At 38.5% G+C, this 23,873-nt stretch overlaps 1 protein-coding gene across 5 annotated transcripts in view; it reads left to right on the forward strand.

Annotated features, from left to right (window-relative positions):
- The window catches only part of SPAST (spastin), a 35,534-nt gene extending 12,500 nt beyond the window's left edge, over window positions 1–23,034 (forward strand). For all 5 annotated transcript variants that reach the window (XM_065057943.1, XM_065057944.1, XM_065057941.1 and 2 more), the window contains 13 exons: window positions 4,922–5,106; window positions 6,134–6,267; window positions 6,608–6,701; window positions 10,329–10,403; window positions 11,597–11,668; window positions 12,186–12,261; window positions 12,791–12,882; window positions 15,721–15,800; window positions 16,642–16,684; window positions 17,327–17,406; window positions 18,394–18,464; window positions 20,221–20,261; window positions 21,881–23,034. In XM_065057943.1, the coding sequence (XP_064914015.1) occupies window positions 4,922–5,106; window positions 6,134–6,267; window positions 6,608–6,701; window positions 10,329–10,403; window positions 11,597–11,668; window positions 12,186–12,261; window positions 12,791–12,882; window positions 15,721–15,800; window positions 16,642–16,684; window positions 17,327–17,406; window positions 18,394–18,464; window positions 20,221–20,261; window positions 21,881–22,003 (1,166 nt within the window). In that variant the 3' untranslated portion in view covers window positions 22,004–23,034. The remainder of the gene's footprint in view (window positions 1–4,921; window positions 5,107–6,133; window positions 6,268–6,607; window positions 6,702–10,328; window positions 10,404–11,596; window positions 11,669–12,185; window positions 12,262–12,790; window positions 12,883–15,720; window positions 15,801–16,641; window positions 16,685–17,326; window positions 17,407–18,393; window positions 18,465–20,220; window positions 20,262–21,880) is intronic.
- The last annotated feature ends 839 nt before the right edge of the window (window positions 23,035–23,873 follow it).

Raw genomic sequence — 23,873 nt, forward strand, 5'->3', positions numbered from 1 at the left:
GTGGGCTAACAGAGAAACTTTGATTTACCAGACTCAGTGGGATCTGAGGAGAGACAGAAGGACTAAAGAGCAGGTCATAAACCAGAGGCAAGTACCAGGCATCTACTGATTACTTTGAACAAGGCTTCAAGAGCCTTGTTCCATTGCCATTTGCATTTACATTGCCAAAGGTAAATTTTAGATTCATAACTTGTGAAAGAGGATTACCCGAAGTACTGAATTTATCCTGCAGCTGTGGAGTTCCTGATAGTACCAGCAAAGTCAGCCTATTAACTGTTGTTTGAATTTCTTAATTGGCTGGTACCTGTGCTCACATGCTCGTCTGTTTTTTTGGGTGCAGGGGGAAACAGCCTTGTTCCTAAGGATACATTGGTGCTACAGTTTTTTCTTAAAAGTACTGTATCAGTTTTGCTTCAGTCTGCTGATCATCTTGCTGTTGTTCTTCCTTTATACATGTTGTAATAGAGATGTTATTTTCACGCTGACAACTACAATCATTTGAAAACACAAAGTACATGAAAAATTCTTAGAAAACTGTATAAAATCAGCTTGCGAGCTACTTGAGATAAGGGGACTGCTGTTACGGAGGCAGTAGAGGTACTATAGAGGTATTGAGCCACAGGACTCTGTCATAAGCTTCATTTTTCTGTATATGTAAAGTATTGCCTGTGCTGGTGCCTGATCAGGCTGGGATTTTTAAAAGTCCAGGATTTTATGAAGCCTGAAACATGGTCATTCATAGTTCTAACTTCAAGCATCTTTTTGCCCGTTCTTTGGTCAAAAAGTACTTTGCTTTCTTTCATTTGTCTTTAAAGGCCAGATTCTTTACAGATATTTTTGGTTCTTAATTCTGTCTGCTGTTCTGTTCTCACCTCTGTACTGCACTTTTTTTCCAAAGTGTTACTTGAGATTCTTCCTTCTTTCAAGATATTATTCATGTCAGTCTTTCAGACCCATATACTTGATTCTAGTACAGATGGCTACCTATCCCTGTCTTCCTCATCCATAGATAGTTTCCTAGCTTCACTGAACAGCTAGAGATTTTTCTTGAATATTTATGTGAAAGATTTCTAATAAGGTTCTATAAGACCTCATTAGAGCAGTATCACCTGCCATTCAGTTGCAGAAGACTATGCAGTAACTTAAGAGTAATGACAAGTAGCCTTGACCCCAAACTTTATTTTGAAATGCGTGTTTTTATTTGTTTGTTTAAGTGTATCCATCACTCTTGTTCTAATAGCAGTCTTGATGTAAAGCTATTTAGCTGTATTTTTTGTTTTCCTCAGATGTGCCTGTTTTCTTCTGCACTGTAGGTGGTTGTTTTTTTAAGACTGGCTGGAGAAGGAGATTATGCCAGTCTTGCTGAAGGCAGTGTTTATGTTTCATGAACTTATTTACTGGGCATACAATACTGATGGTATTACAATAATACCAGTGTACCATTTTACACTTAACATGTAAATCTCAGCATGATATATGATTAGAGAAAGCATTACATTTCTGTTTCTTACCCCACAGCATTAGCACTGTGCAAGTAGCTAGTTTTTAATCTCAGTTTTCACTTGGAAGCATCTGCTGGCATGTCTTTAATAGGCTTATATTGGCAATCTTTTTCAAGTTGCAAAAATTCTACTCTTAATGCTGAAGTTTTTTAATGAGTTTCCCAAGTAGAAGTAGTAGTTTCAATAAGATCATTTTTAACACCATAATTTGGCAACCTTAGTTCTTTGACTGATGTGACTCTGTCATTTTAGAAAGGAGAACAACTATGAAGTTTTCTGTTAGCTAGTTTTTATTACTTGAATGTATCTGTTTGAAGAATCCGAATATAATCTTTGAAGGAATTCCTGTTTAGGAGTCTGAAATTGGGCACCTGTGTCTGCAGCTTATCACAGTTTAACTGATAGAAAACCTCGGACAAAAATTTGCTCCTTGCTTGTTTATAATTTCTTTATTATCTATTTATTTGGATGACAGATGAAAATTTCAGGCACGCTTTCAGGATCATTTCTGCATCATCTAGTGGCGTTAGCTTAAAGCTTTGAAGTAAATTATTCTGTCCCATCAAGAATTGGAGAGTAAAATCAAAACAATCAAGTCATTATTACTATCATATAAAGTAAACAATTTAATTATTCAGTGTTTCAAATAGACTTGAAAAAATACCTTGGTCTGTCTTTGTGATTAGAACTTATTTTAGGCACTTAATTACTGTTTTATATGGAATGGTGAAACATTTGGCAGAAGGCTGCTGGAGATTCTACAAAAGGTTTCAAGGCCACTTGCAGCACATTTTACGTCTTTCAGCAGATGACAAATACAAACGGATAAGAAATGTGTTTTGGCAGTTTTGCATTTGTCACAGCAAAGCTATATTTTATATAATGAAATAATAGGTGCTGTCAGTGACAAGACACACATGCGCTCTTAAACACTTGACCCTTTAGAAACAGGTAAACTAATTCTGAAAAGTTTGATCACATTTTTATTTGCTGCATCAATGAAAATTTGTATATCAAATGAAGTTCCCGCTGGAGTTGACAGTGAACAAGTGTGTTCAAGAGTAGTTCATCAGTGCTGTTTCATGCTGCCCAGCAGGACTGACCGCAGAACATGTGTAAACTTCGTGGTCTTGATTCCTGGAGGTACAGTTAGGGTAAATCATAATTTGTTTTGAAGCCTTTCTGGTTTCGCTTCCCCTTCCCTGTGTTTCCAGCTTGCTGAAATATTCCTTACCTGTGCAATTTTATGATTCTCAAAATTGCAGTGTGTGTATTGTTCTCAATAGAAGGGCGTAATTCTGGGAAGGTGTGATAATTGAGCAACATGTTAAGGTGAAGGAGATGGAGAAAAACTACTAAAGCTTTTTGTAGCCATCCCATGTTGACTAAGCCAGTTGTGCAAGTGAGGCTGAAGGGAAGAACGAAACAAAACAAAAACACAGACCAGAAAAAAAACCAAACTGAGTGCCACCTTTTGCTAAACTGTACCAGTCGAAGTGTGGAGTAGCTGGGGTTTTTAATAGATTCATATACTGCTTTTTGAATTTCAAAGTTACTAAGTATGCCTAATTTTGAGGAGTTTTTGACCCGGAAATTCCTGGGCAGGGATGACTAAAGGAATTTAACCAGCTCTGGGTCTGTGTGTGACTTATTCAGTAACCAGTAGCCAGTTTTGTGGTGGTGTGTGTTTGTGGTTTGCTTTTTTTTGGTGTGGTGGTTTGTGGTGGTTTTTGGTTTGTTGTTTTTTGTTTGCTTTTTGGTAGGTGGGTTTTGTTTCTTAATGGTGTTTGTTTGCATTTGTTTATTTTGGGGGGTTTGGTTTGTTTTTTTTTCCCGAGGAATATCTTATGTGTAAATGTAGTTAATCATATTATTCAAGTTCCCTTGTTTATTGCACTTTGGTACATCTGCATTGTTTATTATGACCCCTGCAGGGTTTCCATAGCTCTTAAAAGGGGTAGATTTGTGGCTGGAGAAAGGCTTTAGAAGCTTGGTAGCCTAGAAGTAGTTCAACACATGGATAACTGCGGGCTTTGTAAAGATATGCTCCTGTAATATGTAAGACTTTTATGTTTAAAGGGGCTGAGGACATGGTAGTAATGAATTGATCCTTCCATGATACTGTTTCACTGAGGTATTTTTATTTTAATTCTTTAAACACAACATTCAACATGATGAGGCTTTCTACTTCAGGTATTTTTAACTCAACTGCACTATTATAAATTAAAAATTTTCATAGAGTCATTAACTTGCTTAAAAATTGAGTTCTTTGGCTCATTGCTTAAGACTAACAAGTCAAAGTGAGTTGCACATTTCAGAAAGCTTAGTGAAGAAGCTTGTAGCTGAAATCCATCTTGAGCTTCCTTACCTCTGACACCACATTTCTCCTATCTAATCAAAAGGCTCCTTGATCCTTTCAAAAGGACATAAAATAAGGCAGTATTTTCAGTTTCCATAGCAGACAACAGTGCTGTACCAGACAGCTTCCAGTACTGTATTCCCAACACAGAAACCCCCGTCTGATGCTGTGACCGACATGCCTGACCGACCAGCCTGACCGACATGCATGTTCACTGTGGCACATTCTTACCTCTTAATCTCTGTTTTGAACAATCAAATGCTATTTAACTTACTCTGGACCAAAATGGCCTTTTGTAGTTTAGTCACCTGTGGCCAGTATGTTAAATTTCATCTGTAGATTTATTTGAGACCTTCCTGCTCCATCATGGAGGTGATTTAGAGGAGGTGTGAATGGAATGTGTGGTGGTGTTTGAATTCAGTGGCGTGATATAATATTTGAACACTTATAAATGTAGGAAGGTAAGCTGCTTCAGATCTGTTTATTCAGAATTTACTTATAGCTTGAGATACCTGAAGTGAAACAAAGTTAGAAAAAAAAGCTCCTGGTAGTTGCTTGCAAGTATAACTTTTGGAATTTTTGCCAAATTAAAGTGCCTTTGTGAAGCTTCTGTGTGGAAGGTGCTAGATAGTGTTGGCTAGAATCCAAAGTAACTAACCTGCCAACATCACTTAAGGAATGACTGCTCTGAATCTAATGGCTTGAAATTTGGGGATTATTATAATTATTTTTAGGAGCTTTAGGGAACAAAAAATGTCCAGCTGATGTTCTGTCATAAGGAATAGATGGTGTTCTTCCCTTGTTATGGGATTTAACTATCTCCAGCTTTTCTAAGATGGCTAACCACTGTTTGTTTTGAGAGGTCTTTACATTTCAAAACTTAACTTTAGGAGAAACTTACAGCTTAATGTGCCCTTAAAAGTACTAAACCTCTTCAAAAATGTGTATTATTCTGCTATAATACTGTATTATGTATGTCAACATTACTGTCTTCAAGTTAGAATTGATGATAAAAGTACAGCTGCTGAAAGTGTTCTTGTTCTAATGGTTTTCTTTGTAGAAAGTGGAGCGGTTCCAAAAAAGAAGGATCCCTTAACACACACAAGTAATTCCCTTCCTCGTTCAAAAACTGTTGCAAAAACTGGATCCACAGGCCTCTCAGGTCACCACAGAACACCTAGCTACAGTGGGATATCATCTTCTGTGTCTAGACCAGCATCTAATCCTGCAGCTTCAACTCATAAGGTATGGTAAGGATAAATATAGCACTATACGCTTAGAAAGTCAATGTAAACTCCAGGACAAACTTTGTATTTGCTGCCTTTATTGTAGTATTGTAGTAGCAGAAAGGTTTTAGAAAAAACCCTGAAGCCCCTGAGTTTTTGGCCAAGCCTCTTGAGCTAGGGTGCGGAGTGGATTTTAGAAATCAGGGGGCGTTGGGTAGGTGAATGGGCAAATGGATGTTAGTTGTGATTGCAGTTATAAATGATAATACTTGTTTTGAAAATTACATGGGAAACGGGGGTGAGCTTATTTAGGAGAAAGATAAATGTTAGTCCCAGTATGTAAAAGATGGAGGAAAAAAAAAACCAACAACCTCTTACTCCAGAGCTACAGATTTTCTCCCTAGACATTCCTTCTCTTCTGAAGTACACATGCACAGGGGTGTGTTGCAACCATATTGAAAAGCAAATTGTGGTTAGATTATGACTGAAATACAAAAGTAAGTCCTATACCGATAAGACACAAAAATGCTATGTTCCTTTTGACCCATCTCTTTCTCTTCTGTCCTTATCTCCCCTCTGCTACTCCCACAGTGAAGCAGTATAGAGAGCAGAGTGGATGGTACATAAATATAGTGAAGCGTTGTTGCTGCTATAATGTGAAGGGTTTTAAGTGGCCTGTTAGCAAAGCATGACAGGACTAGAAATTCTTGCTTATATGCATTGAGAATCTGAAACGGATCGTGATGCTCTATTTCTAGAGTACGCTGGGGGAAGATGCCTTAGTTAAATATAAAGGATTGTCTTCAGGAAAAAAAAATCCTCAAAACCAATATCAAACCAAAAAACCCCTATCCACTGGAGCCTGTGGTGCTCTATCTGTGTCTGAATATGATAGTATTATTTGTGGCAAAATGCAGCATTAGAATATCTGGTATGTGTTAACATTTTAGCTTTTACTGGAGCAAATTAAATGAAAAAGTACTTCTGTTAACAGAATGCTTTAAAAATATCGAGTTATTTGTTTGTTTTCCTTCCCCCATCTCCAGGCTGCTCCTAAAAATAGCAGAACAAATAAGCCTTCTACTCCTACTACTGCTCCACGAAAAAAGAAAGACTTGAAGATATTTAGAAATGTGGACAGTAATCTTGCTAATCTTATCCTGAATGAGATTGTTGATAGGTAAGTCTGAAGAAAAGTAGGCTTTTCAATGTGGAGAGCCTGTTTTTCAGTACAGTCTTTGTCCACTTGGAATAAAATTAGTATTTTTACTCTGTTGTGGGTCTTCTGGAGGTTGTTGGGAGTGGGGGAGCTGTTGTTGATACATTGGCAAAGGGATGAAAATTCAAATCAGAAATGCCTGTCTTTTTAGATGCTTATCTTTTTAAATTCTTAGCAATATAATTTGTAGACTTCCTCAAAAGGGTTCTGTATAAATAGTCAAATGCATTAAATTAGTCAGCTGCAGCTGAAAAAGAGTATCTCATTGTTAAGACTAATTAGTATTCCATTTCTTTGTTAGTGGGCCAGCTGTCAAATTCGATGATATCGCAGGGCAGGAACTGGCTAAACAAGCTCTGCAAGAAATTGTTATCCTTCCTTCTCTGCGACCTGAGGTGAGCAGCTGGGGGTGTGAACAGCCTTTGACAGAATCAAAGAAATGTATTGTGCTTCAGACATGAAGTGGTGATTCTTGAATCCTGTATTTACTGGCTATGATTGCTATTGATATCTGTGTGGTGAGGCAAAAGGAGAGTGAGTTTATGTGTTAAAATGCTACCATGAAATTCTGAAATTCGTTTTCTTCTGGTTAGTGAATGCTGGAGGAAGTGATGCACCCAAGAGTTTAAAACAAACCAACCTAGCCAAACAAACAAAACAACAACAAAACACACCACCCTAAACAAAACAGAACACCAAACCAGCAAGCCACAAAGCCCTAAAAACCCCAACCAACAAAAAACAAAACAAAAAATCCTGAAAATTTGTGAGGCTGACTGTGCCAGATGGCTATAGCTGTGTGTCCCATGCTCTATGGACATGTAAAGGACAAAGCCCAGAACTGGGAGAGTGAAACAGATGAGATTTGTATAGGTAAATTAAGTTATTACACTATCTGATTCGAAAAATATGAAATTGGTATTGTGGTCATGTTCTCTGTGCATGTCAGTTAGACATTCTGAATGGTCTGTTCACAGCAGGATAAGATGCAAAGAAGCGTAGCGAACAAGCAAATATGCTGAGGTGTGTAACATTTGAGGGCAGATTTCCTCTACTTGGCTGAGTGGAAATTGGTCATTTAGGCTTTTATTTTGTCAGAAGTGGTACCTAAGCTACTGTGACTGCCTAGATGCGGGTCTGGTCTATATATTTCTGGAATTTTTTGAGCCATTTTAAAAAAAAAAATTGAATCAGTCATTTCTCAAGCTGGACTTGCAGAAATTGTGTATAATGATTTACTGCAGTGCTGATTATTCAAGCAAAATTGCTATTTGTTCTTTGCCTGCTGTGGGTCTCTTTTGTCATGTTGATGGGTGACTGGACTTGCTCTGTGGTCTTCCTCTTTCCTTTAATGCAGTTTCTGGTTTTGAAACATCGCAGGGAAGAAACCCTGAACCTGGCGTAGCATCACAGGAGTACTAGGCCTGAAGAAAAGAAAGCTCTGGCATCAAATATGTGTGCTCTGGTATTCTTATGAAGAAGGAAAATGTCATTGTACCATCTTTGTTTTTACAGTGCTTTAGTATGTCACATATGTTTGTTCAGTAGCACTAATACAGCGAGCTGGGTGGGAAGGACTTTGAAATGTGAGGCCTGGAATAGTTATGACTGTTTTCCAATAACAGTTGATATTTTCAATAAGGTTGTCTTTGTATTACTGTAGCTAGCAATGGGCCTGACCTTGCTGTTGTTTGAGATACAACAAGAACAGAGAATCCTGCAAGTTTTTAAATGTTCCTTGGAAGAAAAGAGATCAGTTTTATTCCTTGTAGATGAACATGGTATATGTGGCAACTATAGGGAAATATTTAGTAAATTAAATACTACCGTTCCAACTTTAATGACTTTTGTACTCAAATTCGTGTTTAAACAAGCCAATTAATGGTTTTTTTCTGTAGGAGAGCAAGAATTGAGGTGAATAAACAGAAAACACTGGCTGTGACCATTTCAGCAGTAGGATGCTAATAAAATGGTAGCAGTTAGTTCAGACCATGTTGTCACAGAGGCACCCAAGATAACTCCAAGCAAATAATATAGTTAAACCAACTTTAATTCAGAACTGAAACCAAATGACAGTCTGAAACCAAACAACAGAAACCAATGCAAGCTGGGGGGGGTAATCCAAAATCAGTCAGCACTGCAGCAACACTTAATAAATTGTAGGTCAAGTATACCAGTTGGGGATATTGTTATCATACGACCACACAGTAACGATGATCCACAGTGAGCACACACTCACTCATAAGAAGCCTGGCTTATTCAAGGGTACCCAGAAGAAACACCTGCTTGTCTGGGGTGGGCAGGGGCTCACTCAGGGATCTATCCAGAAGGGAATATTCAGTCACCAAGGAGAACGTGAAGGCTCTCAGTCCCAGGAAGTCTCCTTAGACAGTGTCCCTGATATAAGGTGAGGGCTCCGATCACAGACCCGCTACTCCAAGAAGGCTGCTCAAAGCGGGGTCTTCAGAGGGAGACATGTTTTATAGTCTGGTCGGATCTGGCTCTGGTCTTTACAAGCGTGGGCCTGGCACCTCCTTGGCTCAGGACCCTCTCTGACTGGGAGTCCCACCTCTCCTACCCCCCCAGCCAGTGGGGAGGTTAACGTGAAGAGTCACTGTGTCCTGGGTTGCGGGGGACATGACTGTTGGCATCAACTGAGATGTGTATTTGAGTACAGGCACAGTGCGCCACCAAATGTGCAAAAGAGCCATCAGCTGTCATATTTGAAAGCTCCGGACCTCATCAGGGCTCATGCAACTGCCAGACGTGTTTAGGATGTCTAGTTTAATAACAAACATGTTGAAAGCTTAGTGTGTCTCAGTGATGAATGGCAGTTGAAGCTGAGCTGCGTAGGTGACGATCAAGGTGAGAAAGAGTTGTAGACTTAGTTTGGACTATCTGAAAATGGTAGAACTCCCAAAGGATGGTTCCCAACAAAAGCTGTCAGGCAGGAGAAGCACATGGTGTGCAGCATGGAAGGCAGAAACACTTGAGGAATGTGGTTGTCCAGGTTAGAATTTTATAATACAGTGGTAGTGTAGGTGGTATGTATTAGTAAATAGGATCATGCTGGATAACTATTTTTAGTGGTCAAAGCAAATCAAGTACAAACAAAATGCTGTGAATGATGAAATCATAGAGAAAAAGTGTGTTGGTTGGTCATCGCAGAAACACTACAGTGGGAATGAAGCCATTTGTTATCATGGATATTGTGGAAAGGAGGGCTTGCCAACAGTGGTCTTCAGACATGGTGTGTGTATATAAGAGACTATTGCTTTTGGTTGGTTGTTGGGATTATTGGGAGCTGGAATGGAGAGGTGAGTGTGAGACCGAAAAAAGAACTCTAAAACTCTTGGGGAAAGCAGTAAAGACAAAGTGATGGGGAAAACAACCTATGGGAATAACTAAAAGAGATGTACTTTATGAAGGTTTGTAGATTTGCTTGCTGTGATGCTACATGGGATGGGTGCAATTTCACAGTGTAGGAAAGATGAATTCAATGCAAAGTGAAAGGCAGAAGATTATTATCAGTAGCATTTAGAGAGAGTAGGTGGTTGTTAAGTAATACTTAAAGTACTTTTGGTCAAAGCTTCACTTCTCAAGTTTCATTTAATAAAAAAAGATGGAGTTTTTCCTTATGAACTTAGGAGGAACATTGCTTTAACTCGTACTACACACCTGCATATTCTCCCTTTTTAAATGGAATTGATGCTTTAAACTTGTTAGGCTGGTCTGTCTTGTGCAAAGTGTTAACTATCTTTTATATTGCTTTCACAGTGCGTCTGTGCACAGAACAATCATAATGGAATTTAACACTTTTGTGGGAAACAGTAGTGATGTGCATTAGGTCAAATTAATAATAGAATGTAGTTCTCTAAAAACCTGCACTGTTGTAGCACTGCTACTATTGGTATCAGTGTCAGCCAGTGAGCCGTTCCTCAGTCTTAAACTGTTTTCTTATGGAGGTAAATCAACATTTTCTTTAAGTTTTTGAAGGTAACTTATGGCGATGTACTTTTCAGTTATTTACAGGACTTAGAGCTCCTGCACGTGGATTGTTGCTGTTCGGCCCACCAGGAAACGGGAAGACAATGTTGGTGAGAAACTTACTTCATGCACACATTGGTGGGCTTAAAATGTAACCATGAGGCGTGGATTTCGGTTTGGGTGTTGTAGTCGTAGACTGTATATTCTTCCTGAATATATATTATGATCTTAAGTTAATATAAAAATGCAAAGTTGTGGAAGTGGGGAATTGGGGAAGTGAGTTGCTAAACTGTTCCCTAATTCTTTTCAACATCACAAGTAATACTTTAAAACTTAAACTAGCAAGTCTAAGTTTCATTTTCAGAGAGAGTAAAAGTAACATAGTTAAATGTTTGTGTACAGCAGTGATTAATCACAAATGGTCTGCTCTATACTAAAATATACTAGATGTGGAAATGGGGGAGCAGAGTAGCAAGAAAGGGGGTTGACTGACTTCCACACTGCCATGCACAGAGCATAAGTGCTGTGGAACTGTCTGGCTGCTGCTTGTTTTCTCAGCCCAATGTGCTGGGCTCGGGGAAGCGGAGGGACATGGCTGCACATCAGCCGGGAAGCATCGTGGGTCCCAATGCAGCTGAACCGCGCACACGGTCCCGCATCGCACGGCGGCCGCGGCTGCGCGCTCCCTGTGCTGACACGGAAGCTGGAGCACAAGAGCGTGCCTGCCGAGGAGCTCGCTTTGCCTCATCTGTTATGCTTTACACACTGGAACATAATTTCTAATCGCTAAAATTAAACAATATAACCAGGGAATCATAGTCTCCTGAATATGGTGAAGCTGTTACTGAAGAGGGTGTGCTGTGTGAGCATTCTGGCTGAACTGATTCTCTTTCCTAGCTTTCCTCTGAAAACAGTTTTTGTATAGATAGGGTACAATGAAAAAAATACATCATTTTTAATGTGATTTGTTCCAACTGCTACCCTAAATTAGTTAAAACTGTTTCAGATGTCGACTCAGGATACATTGAAAAGAGCTGGAGACTTTTGTTCTTCAGTATGTAAGTTGTAGTTGGCTATGGAAATGGTGTGGTTAGGGAAGTCTAAGGGTGTCTGGTTACCTGTTACTATTTGTAAGTGGCCCATACAGAATTTTTCTGTAGCATCTATAAGGTGTTCCCTTTGAAGGAACACAGGTTTTCAAAATCGTCAATCAGGACATGCGTGCTGGCTATGGAAGCAGAGAGGTATCTTCAATGTGATGTTTGAAAAAGTGCTTTTTTTTTTTTTCCTCCCCCTCTCCTAGGCCAAAGCAGTTGCTGCAGAATCAAATGCTACTTTCTTTAATATAAGTGCAGCGAGCCTAACTTCAAAATATGTAAGTAGCAACTGTATATTGATCTGAAAACACACATGCTGTAAGTGGGGCTTAAGAAGGCCAGAGACTGTGGATGAGTCTTTGTTGAACTGTTAGAACTTCATGCTCACTACACTCTAAAAAAGTTACTTTTGAAGGAAAGTAAGACGTTTTGTGATTGTGTTAACTCAAAGGCTTTTGCAGTTCATTCTGACCCTGGCTGTCATATAGATGAGTGGTTGTGGGTTTTTTCTTTAAAAAGTAAATGAAGTGGATCCCAGCTCCTCCTCCTTTCAATCTAATTTAGGCACCAAAATCTCTTGACAACTCAATTCTGATCATAAGTGAAGTTGTAATATTTCTTTTAAGACCTAAACAATGCTGTTGTATGTAATAGTGCACTAGTGATAATCTGAGTGTGTATGAGTGGATGGAGTGTGGTTGATTATCAGCAAGATTTTCTGTAGATTCTTATGTTAGCTTCCTTGTATTAAAGGCTTTCTAAACCTCCTCCAAAACCAGTTTGCTGTTGTTTTAGGTGGGTGAAGGGGAGAAACTGGTGCGTGCTCTATTTGCAGTAGCCAGAGAACTTCAGCCTTCTATAATTTTTATTGGTAAGACCTTAAATGTTGTTGACTCTTGTGCATTTTCTTAAATATTTTGACTTAGAAAATTGGAATCATTGAGTAAATTCTTTGGGTAATTCTGCAATGTAGAGCAAGTGTCTCAGATATGACCTGCTGACTAATCAGTAGTTTCATTTAGAGCATGTTGGATTAGTGTTGTATTATTTAGTTGGTGTAATAGTGGGAAGAAATGCCCTCAAGACCACAAATGCTGTACTACCTTTACGCTCCAAGTCCATTTACATATTGGACTGTAAACATTAAAATGGGGTTTGCTTATCCCGAGTTGCAGTTTATTATCAGCAGGATTTTTTTTTTCTCTCATCTGTGCTTGGTGTTACATGTTCAAAGGACAACACATTATACAACCTTTTAAACTTCACTGAGATCTGTCTGTCTCCTAAGGAATAAATGTCTGATTTCTCTTACTGGAGCCCTATATTAGCAAAAGAGCGTAGGCAAATATGAAGACTTTAATGTTGTATGCTTATTTAAGATTTATTTCTTTCTTTTTTAGATGAAGTGGATAGCCTTTTGTGTGAAAGACGAGAAGGTGAACATGATGCTAGTAGGCGTCTAAAAACAGAATTTTTAATAGAATTTGATGGTGTAAGTATTTAGTCTTGGGTATTCTTTGATTTAGCTGAATTGGCTAATGGAGTGGGTGCCAGTATAAGCTAGAGATGAAGGACAAATGGGATGTGGCTGCTGGGGCTTAGCTCTGTGTCCTGTCCCCACCCCTTGCTGGCCAAACAGCTTTTTCCTGTTGCCGTTAACTTTTACCTGCTTATTGTACTATTCTGGAAAATTCAGTCTGAGGTGAGAGGTAATAATCTGGAGATGAGCTGAAATAATGGGTTGAACGATGGAGAAGAAAGGATAACAAATGGCAATACTGAAGGAGCTGTGAGAACAAATGTTCTTACGGGCCAAGAGGGACACTTGAGGGTGAGGTGGGGTTGAATCCTTGTTTGCAATTGCATGTTTTGCTGAAGCACATCTTGTCCTTTTGGCAAAGTAAAAGAAGATTAAATGGCTTTTAAGGGATGCCTTTTTGACTTTTAAGGGATATGTGTCACAAAAGTAGGCACTGCCAAAGGGTAAGGTGAGGCTTGGGGGATATGGGGATTTCAGACCAGATCATGGGGCTACACAGCCATGACACTTAAGGAGGATGCTTTTTATTGAGCTATAGATTTTTTTCTTTGCATCATGACCTAGAGGTGACAGGATACAGTAAGAATATATTTAATATCACGTTATGTAATACCCAGGAAAAGGAACTGGGTTTCATAGTTTTGGGAAGGGGAGAACAAATTAATATCAGAATATTTTTCAGTCACACAGAACTGGTTTTTGTATTGAACAACTTTAGTTTATATTCTGCTGGCACAGTAGAATATTGCTATAATGGTGAAGCAATAGTAATGAGTTACAGGAGGAGAAGAGAACTGTAGAGAGACACAATGGGATCAGGAAAATCTTCTCCAAAGTGGGAAGAATCAGGACAAATAATGCAATGTGACAATGATATGTAGAAATTGTTACACACACATATACACAGAGGGTTTTTTTTTTTTTTTTTAATGAAAAGGGGAAAATGAAATATAATTAGTAAGTTAGCAAACTTTGGATCAAGGTGTAACTATATCATACAATGTTTGTGGAATGTTTTTGACTCAGTAAGGCACCAAAGAACTTAAGTCTACGAAGGACTGGCTATCAGGTGAATAATAACATGTCTCTGATACCCAAGTGTTTTCTCTGAAGTCTGGAAATTGTCTATGTTCTTGGGTATAAAATCAAGTCTTGCAATTGAGTGAATTAGGGGAGGAAAGTGCTGTGTCTGTACTATTGAATAACATCTCATTTTGGTTACTTGCGTCTTGTGAGACCCTTGTTAGATGAATCTCTGATCTGAATGGGTTAAGAACTGGCTGGAGGGCCGGGCCCAGAGAGTGCTGGTGAATGGGGCTGCATCCAGCTGGCGGCCAGTCACTAGTGGTGTTCCCCAGGGGTCAGTGTTGGGTCCAGTCCTGTTTAACATCTTTATTGATGATTTAGATGAGGGGATTGAGACCATCATCAGCAAATTTGCTGATGACACCAAGCTGGGAGGGAGTGTCGACCTGCTGGAAGGCAGGAGGGCTCTGCAGAGGGATCTGGATAGACTGGAAAAATGGGCTGATTCCAATGGGATGAAGTTCAATAAGGCCAAATGCCGGGTGCTGCACTTTGGTCACAACAACCCCCTGCAGCGCTACAGGCTGGGCGCAGAGTGGCTGGAGAGCAGTCAGACAGAAAGGGACCTGGGGGTACTAATTGACAGGAAGCTCAACATGAGCCAACAGTGTGCCCAGGTGGCCAAGAAGGCCAACGGTATCCTGTCCTGTATCAAAAATAGCGTGGTCAGCAGGACAAGGGAAGTGATCCTTCCCCTGTACTCTGCATTGGTGAGGCCACACCTGGAGTATTGTGTTCAGTTCTGGGCCCCTCAGTTCAGGAAAGACATTGAAGTGCTGGAGCGGGTCCAGAGAAGATCAACACGACTGGTGAAGGGACTTGAACATAAGACCTATGGGGAGAGGCTGAGGGAGCTGGGGTTGTTTAGTCTAGAGAAGAGGAGGCTTAGAGGTGACCTCATCACTCTCTGTAACTACCTGAAGGGAAGTTATAGCCAGGTGGGGATTGGTCTCTTCTCCCAGGCAGTTAGCAATAGGACAAGGGGGCATGGGCTTAAACTCTACCAGGGGAAATTTAGGCTGGATATTAGAAAGAAATTCTTTACAGAGAGAGTGATCAGGCATTGGAATGGCCTGCCCAGGGAGGTGGTGGACTCGCCGTCCCTAGAGGTTTTTAAACTGAGATTGGACATGGCACTTAGTGCCATGATCTAGTAAACGGACTAGAGTTGGACCAAGGGTTGGACTCGATGATCTCTGAGGTCTTTTCCAACCCAGTCGATTCTGTGATTCTGTGATTCTGTGAATGGTTCTGGCTGTACTTTAGCCTCAAGTTTTGATTCTCTCTTTCTCTGTAGGCTTCAAAACAATGTTGGCTGTTAAAACCCACAGCAGCAGAAAGTCTTGAGCTTTTTAAACATCTCTGGATGACTAAACTTCTGAGTGCTTTTTGTGGTCTCAGTGTTTTCCGGCATTGGAGCATGCAGTTCCACAGCAGCATCTGTGCTCTTGCAAGTCTCTTTTCAAGCAACATGAATTGTGCATAGTGTCCTGTGTTTACATTCCTTTTTTTTTCTTCTTATTTTTTCTTAGTTGGACTTTATGTTTATCTAAAGAATGTTGTAAAGGTAACTACATGGGGGGAAAAAAGCATACACGGGAAGAAAGCATCAGTGCATTGAACACATGGCAGGTCTCTAACTGTCTTTATTGTGTTACTGCTTGATGTAAACTGAAAGCTGCCTTGCCTTCCTACATTGCATAGGTACAGTCTTCTGGAGAGGACAGAATACTTGTGATGGGAGCAACAAACAGGCCACAGGAGCTTGATGATGCTGTTCTCAGGTATCAAAACGCCTCCTCCTTTGTTGGAATACAAAAATATGATGTTCATTAAGAAGAGCAGGTTTTGCTACTTAGTGTCTTGGTAGTTTTTGGTTTTGGAATTAAGTAGCAAAAGCTGTTTGGCGAGGTTAAATTATTTAAGCTCTCAAAGGAGGTGCCTGTCACTTCTCTTTTGGGATACATCTGCACAAGCATGATGGGCTTAGGATTGTCTAAAACATCAGTACCTGTTGAGAACAAGCCAGCATTTTATAACCTTCTTGCATTTTGTATATTGATTCTTCTATGATTTGAATCTTAATGGAAGGATGAAGGAAGAAATTTGACCAGTGAAATCCAATATTTCTTCGCTGTGAATTTTGGACTTCTGATGTCCCATGCAATTACAGATCTCACTGTAGATTTGCCTTAGGACTTTTTTGCTACAAATTCTCATACTTAATTCTCTTTTCATTCTTGATTGAGGAGAATAGGCATGTCAGCACTGTCTGAACAAATAAAACGCATTTTTAATTATTCCAAAGGCTTTTTGTCTACCATGAAGAGACACTTCATTTAGTTGCTGGTAGTCAGTGGTATTTCTACTTTAGAGTATTTTATTTTCTGCCTGGGAGGACTGTCATATCTTCAAATTAGAGTAAGGTGACACCAGTGGCTTCTGCATATTCTTTGTTTGGATGTTGGTTTTGTTGGGTTTTGTTTTTTAAATCTGTAGTTCTGCTTCCTAGAATTTGATGATGTAAGTGAAATTTTGATATTTATCAACCCAAATGTTAGATCTATGTGCACTAAAAAGATATACACATATATACACACACTTTTATATGCTTTTTTTTCCTAGACGATTCACCAAACGGGTATATGTGTCTTTACCAAATGAAGAAGTAAGTTTTTCCATGCATTTTCTTCATTTTAAGATTAATTTTATTAAAAAATAGAATAAAATTTGTTTCTTAGGCTATTCCTAACTTGCCCTAGTGGATGATTACAGTTTAGTGAATTAACTTCTGTTAATTCATAACAGCCATAGTACACTGTGCTTTAATTCTGGTGGTTGTCTTCAATTTTTGCATTTCTTTTACACGTGCTAGTTGCAAATCTGATAGTAGCTACTCAGTATTTCTTGGCCAGTGGGTTGTTGCTTACATACTAGCAGGCATGGATAAGTCTGAAATAGGGCTTGCAGGAGCACGTTTGCTTGGCTGGATAAGACTGTTTATTGCAAAAGATGAAAGTAGCTTTCTTAAAGTAGTGTTTTGCAGCTCAACAGCAGATTAGGCCTTTTGATGAGGATTCTAATGCATTATTGTTCAAGTAGTTCAACCCTCAGTTGTTACTACCAAATCCCTTTCTCTTCCCCAGAAGAGATGATCGTGTACAGCCTCCTCACAAAAGCACTATAGGCAAATTTAAACTAGTGAAGCAGAAAAGCTGACCTGACAAACATGTAGTTTTGTTGTTGCAATAGAGTTTTAAGTGCACCATGAAAATCAGTTTTACATCTGATAAACTTATCTACTTTTCAGACAAGATTGATTTTGCTAAAAAATCTTCTAAGCAAGCAAGGAAGTCCATTGACCCAAAAAGAGTTGGCACAACTAGCTAGGTAAGTGTTCTGTAACGTTACTAAATAAATATACTCATCTACTGCATTCATTCAGACTGTTTTTTATTCATTGAAAGGTACTAATGTTTACTGATGTAAATCATCAGATAGTGACCACTCTTGCTGAGAATGAGTTGCCTGCGTTTGGGGAAGATGGTCTTTTATCTGGCTATATGAAAGTATTTTTTTATATGCTTGTGTATATATATGTGCTTGGTTTTTTTCCCTGCACCACCTGCCTGGGTTTCTGTTGTCGAAACATGCTCATCAGTGCTTTTCTTTCTGAGGAGGAGGGGATGCTTTTCTCCACCCATCCCCCAGGCAGTCCAGCACTTCTCTCTGATGCCAAGACAGTACCAGTTTTGCACTTGGCATGTATTTCAAATCAAAAGCAACTTTGCTTGTCCATTGCTAGGTTTGTTGAAGGTATTACCAGCATAGCAGAGCAAGCACTGGATAATTTCAGATTATTTTCAGTTTCATATTTGATTGGAAAAGCATGGGTTAAATACCCTTCCTATTATGAAACAAAGTTATTTTATATTTTTCATCATTAAGATGTGTAGTATTGGGTTCTCATTGTATCAGTGGGTTTGAAAGACTACAGGACAGTTGAGGTTTTGGCTTTATATTCATCTGCAACAAATGATGACCAACTAGTGGCAGGGCATTCTCATAACAGGCATAGTAAATATGCTTGAGATTAATTTTAATCTACAAATCCTAGTTGATTGCTATCTTTTTGCTTTTCCTAGCAGGTTATTTGGGACTTGAATAGCTGTACTTCAAATTTAATCTGGGAAAGACTCAATTATAGATCACTTACGTTGATGCACTTCTGATTTATTAAACTTGCAAAATGACACCAAAATAATACTTTTGATTAAGTAACATTTTAATCATCTGCAATTAAATGATATGGTTTGAAGCAGGTTTTGGGTTTGTTATTTTTCTTCCCCTTCTCCCCCACTTTTTCCTTGGACAAAGAATGACAGATGGATACTCTGGAAGTGATTTAACGGCATTAGCAAAGGATGCAGCACTGGGCCCTATTCGAGGTAAGCTGCTTTTTATTTAGGTTTTGAAAAAACTCAGTGCCCTTGATATTAGAGATGCTATATTTTCCTACATATTTAAAATTCATAAAGCTCTGAAATCAAGCTTTTTAGATTGGATTTTGGTCTGTCCCTCATAATGGCATCTTTAAAAGACCCTACATGAAACCCTTCGGTACCTCACCATGTGAGAGAGACAACTTTTATGTCTTAAGAGGAAAGCAGAATGAACTGTTTTTTTCACATTTGTGAGGTTTTTTAATTAATGCATTTTTCCTAGGCTGGTGTTGGTTCTATTATGTCTAAATTATTACTTGAATAGCAGTCTCTGACTGCATTACTTTATATTAGAAAGTGGGCAGATCTCTCTTAAGTCTAAAGGAAGGAAATACTGAAGCAGGTGAATTTTGTGTTTTGTGGTGGGTTTTTTTTTAGATGTGGTTTGAATGGCATAGATTTTTTGGTTTTTGATCTTTTAATATTGAATTGTGATCCAGATGACAGTAGTGACTCAAGTAAAATTTTATCTGTATGTTATTCCTCTGATGTTTCCAACTTTGAAAAAACATGATTTAATGCACAGTGAAAATTACACTTTTTTCCAGGCACCGCCCCTGCTTTGTCTTGTTTCACTAGACAGTTATTATGTGTCCAGGAGCCACATCTGAAAGGGCTGATTATGTTTAGTGGAGATGAGTGGTGGGATTTTGTGAAGAAAAGATTGTGAAGGTTTTATGTTCATTTTTTGTTTGCAGATATGTTGTCCTACCTGACAGAAAGGTACTAAAGGCAGCCAGAGTAGAAGTGTCCGATAATATCAGCCTATTATGTGTAAATAAAAGTTGTTGCAACTCTCTTAAATGATTTATGGGGATGAAAGATCTGTACGTGTGTGTTGTTTAATTTTATTGAGTCAGAAATCCTATAGCATGCAGTTTTGCCAGTGCACTATCTCTTGGAAAGCAGCTGCTGGAAAGTAATAGTTCTTTATTCACTTACTTTCAGCTGTTGGAATTGTAAGGACATCTTCCAAAATCCTGCATAATAACTGGGAAACAAAATTGCATTAAATAGGTCTCACAAGACACATCGTGTTTCCTAAGACTTGAATATATTTATTCAGAGTAGTTGAATTAATAGAGTGTGCATTTAGGTATGCAGGCTTTACTTGGCTGACAAATCACTTCACATGCAAGTCCAGTTTGGGAAGAGGCCACAAAATGTTGTGTACCTTATTTCTTCTACCTGCTCCTGGCTTTCAGAGAATTTATTTTTTAAAATGTGTTACACCTGGTTTTATTTCTATGTTCTTGGGTGACAGTGACTTTCTGTTTCCTGAAATCTGTGCATGTTTGAGGGGTAGGGGAGTTGTAGGTACCTGGAGTAATATGGGGGAAGGCAGCTCTGTTACTGTGCTGTTCCCCATACTTTAGGAAGAAGGAATTAGTTCTGCTACCACTTTGTACTGTATCTGCAGTGACTGAGTGTGGGAGCAGCCTGGTTGAGGAGCTGATAAATGGGGAAGGAGGAGGTAAAAACACCACGTACCTTTCTGAACAGGAGATGATGTTGAGGCAGAGAGGTCTAATTTTTAGTTGTGGTTTGGGTTTTTTGTGTGTTTTGTTTTGAGTTTTTGTTGTTGTTGTTGTTTTTGGTGTGTTTTTCTTTTTTCAGAATAAAACTGCTTTTAATATGCTTTAGTTGTCAGAAGCAGTGGAAGTTTTCTTATGAAACACACTATCTTTCTTTATTTTCACAGAATTAAAACCAGAACAGGTGAAGAACATGTCTGCCAGTGAGGTATGCTGTTCTTGCAGTTGCATTTTCCCCCTCTGAGTAGAATGCATGCTCATCAGAGACTTTTAACATCCTGTTATTTACACATAGTATCATACAAAATACCTCATAATTTCTTGGTGGTATTACCCTTTTTGATTACTTCTTCATTGAAGAAAATTCTTTACAAATAGTGATTAAAAAAAAATGTGTCCTCAAGTGTCTGAGGCTCTTTGTGTAGTTTGTTGGTTATCAGGCTTAAGAGCAGCAACTCTTTCCCCGTAGCAAGTCTCTGTTGTCAGTTTCAGCCTGCCTGCCCCACCTTTCCCTTTGCACTGAACTGCAACTTTATCTGTTACCTACCAGATGATGTCAGAAGCCTGGCTTTTATTTGCTTGCACTGGTACTCCCCCAAAACATGCCCAGAAGTATTATGTCAAATGATGTGTTTTATTCCGTCATCTTGGGGAGAACCTCTGAGGGACTTTAAGAGAGGTTTGTTTGTGTATAATACTTACTTTCATTCACACGGACCTTCATAAAGAAAAAAAGGTTCCTCACCACAAATTGCATCTGTAAACATCAAAATAAAAGGAGGAGTTTGGTCCCACATATAAAAGTTTCTGTTCAAATGTGTGTGCAAACCACAGTTATGTAAGGGAAAGTGAAGCAAAACTTAATTCCCCTGTTGCTTTCTGTGTTTAGCCCTAGATCATGGCTAAGGCTCTGATAAGCCAAAAGGATTTGTAGCAGGAAGATGAGAACATCCTGTGATAACGTGTTGTGAATGCAAGTTTACTTCCAATAGCCTAGTCCCAAAGAAACATGGGGAATCTTCTCCAGTTTTAATGTTAATACTCCTTTAGCAATGAGACTGGTTGTTCCACACACTCTGGTTATAGCCCATGATGTCAGGCATTTCTCTGTATGGGAGATATATATGCTTACAATCATGTCCTCAGCAAATGACTGAAAGGCATATATACATATTATACATTGTATCAGAGAGGTTAGATAATCGGGATTATTTGGCTGACAGCATCCTATGGTCTGAATACAGTTGTGGAAAGGGTGAGAACTTTCAGTGCCTTATTCTCCTGGCAGGCAGAGATTATGCTATACATGTGTTAATTAAAAATCCTACATTTTACTCTTAGTTCTGTGGCCTCATATGCAGCAGCTTGGACCACCTAGTGAAACAGGAAGTAATAATCTTGTGGGCAGTTAAGTAACGAGGCAAACATTATGATTACCAAATGTTAGTTTATTTAAAAACTGTAAATACTGATTGTCTTAAATTACAAGACTCTTGGATCTGGTTATAGAATCATAGAACAGCCCAGGTTGGAAGGGACCTTGGAAGATCATCTGGTCCCATCTTCCATAGGAAAGGGAGCCCAGATGAGGTCATCTAGCACCCTGCCCTATTGCATCTTGAACACCCCCAGCGATGGGGACTCTACCATGTTTCTGGGCAGGTTGTTCCAGTGATTGACTGTTCTCACCATAAAACAATTTCTTCCTTATGTCAAGATGAAGCACCCATAGAATATGCTTTATTAAAAGTGAATACTGAAGTATACTTGAATAAGCTGAAGTAGGTAAACCACTTGTGATCCTGATGTCTTTTATTTTTTGTTTAGATGAGAAATATCAAACTATCAGATTTCACAGAGTCTTTGAAGAAGATAAAGCGCAGTTTGAGCCCTCAGACCCTGGAAGCATATATTCGCTGGAACAAGGACTTTGGAGACACCACAGTGTGAAGCACTACCTGCAGTGGAACCAAGTGCTGCATAAGGAACAATTAGTACAGACTACTGGAAAGCAGCCAGAGTTTACAGGACTTTACAGATCTTTTAAGCATCTGCATTAAAACTTGAGATTAAGAAAAAATTATACAATGTGAAATGTGTTCATCAAAGCCTCCTTGCCATTTAGTGAGGATTTACACACTGTAAGTAAGAGCACAGTAGGACTTGAGATAAGATTCCTAGCAATTTGATTATGGTTTGAACAATAATATATGTATTTTGTTTCAGCTAGAAGGCTCTGATGATATTGATCATTCAAAAACCTTTTCCCTATTTTGTGTGTGTGTTTTTTTTGTTTTTAATTTTGCCATGACATTGATGTCTGACTTTCTTCCTTATAACTACTAACTTAAAATTGGAGGTTTGTAAACTTTGGTTCGGTTTTTGACTTTTTTTATCCTTAATGTGCCAAATAAAACAGTTTCCCTATGCAGAAAGGAAGAACGGCATTGGGGAATTATGAAAATTTAAGTGTAAAAAGCAGCTGGTCTGTTATTACCTGTCTTTTTGTTTAGTTGTAATGTGACTGTATTGTTCACAGGACAGTTTTAAAGAAGACCTTTGATAGCAGAACAGTAAAAAACCCCAACCCTATAAAACCAGTTCAAACTATCTTTTAAAAAACTAGTAAATAAAAAGTAGACTAAGACATTCATTTACTGGCAGTATTTTCTCTTAATGCATTTTGTAACGCTTCCATTGATAGAATGTTAGCTTATGCTTATGGTGTACAGCTTGAAGCCCAGCTGATGTTTGAGAGAGTAAGTGATGCTAAGTGTCAAGTTTCAAAAATGACGTGTTTCTACTCTGTATTTTGGTCTGTTTATGATAATTGAAAGTAAAATTTCCATTGTGATAATTTTTTTTTAATCTACACATGTAAGCGTTAAAATACAAGGCTACATGTTTAATACATGGCACACATTAATGTTTTTATAGCTTTCATATGTTTTGGTTTATATATTAAAGTATGAAACACTCAACTGATCTGCTTTTTTAAAAAGAAACTGCATCTTTGTACAAATACTTGTTTTTATTATATAAATGACAAGCTATTAAAAAAAACACTTAAGTGATAGCCTTTAAATACTGTAATAAAGGAAAACATCTTTGCCTTTAGTTCTAAAGGCTTGACAACTTGTTTACAAATTCTGCATGGGTTTGCAAGGCAGAACACTCGTTCCTTTTTAGAGCAGGTTTGTGCTTGCTTTTTTTCTTTTTTTGAGACAACTCTCCCGACTTAGTGACATTACAAAAATGCGTGTTGTTTACAGTTGTTTAAATTGAGTTAAGTGTTGTTTTCTTTTGATCTTAACAGAAAATTTTGTTCTTAATTTTTCAATTAACTTATTTTTAACTGGTAGGAGTAAGTCAAATATTTCTGGGACTACTCCCCTGGAAGTTGACTATAAATATATTTTATATAGATATATATACACCTATATATGAAAAAGCCCCTAGCTGATAGATGCAGTCTAAGTATAGTAATACCCAGAGAAGACACTGTGCTCACCGCGTAGTATTGAGTACTAAATAGCAGAAAGTGTGTCAGACTTTGGAGACACACAGATACAATATGTTTGGGATGGTTTTTTTGAACCAGAGATGCTTTTAACTGATTTTAAAAGCAAAAGCAAATAAATAAGAGAAGATCGTGTTATACAAGTATGCCTTCTGAAATAATCTAACCAAACCACTTCTAGCCTTCTTAATGGTACGACTCTCAAATGTATGTCTGCTGTAAATGAAATGTGATTTCTGTTCCCCTGATTCATCTTCCTGAAGAAGTAAGAAATGCTGGAAGATTTCAGTTGCTTAAATC

This window comes from Columba livia, chromosome 3, assembly GCF_036013475.1.
Source record: "Columba livia isolate bColLiv1 breed racing homer chromosome 3, bColLiv1.pat.W.v2, whole genome shotgun sequence".
Lineage (NCBI taxonomy): Eukaryota > Metazoa > Chordata > Aves > Columbiformes > Columbidae > Columba > Columba livia.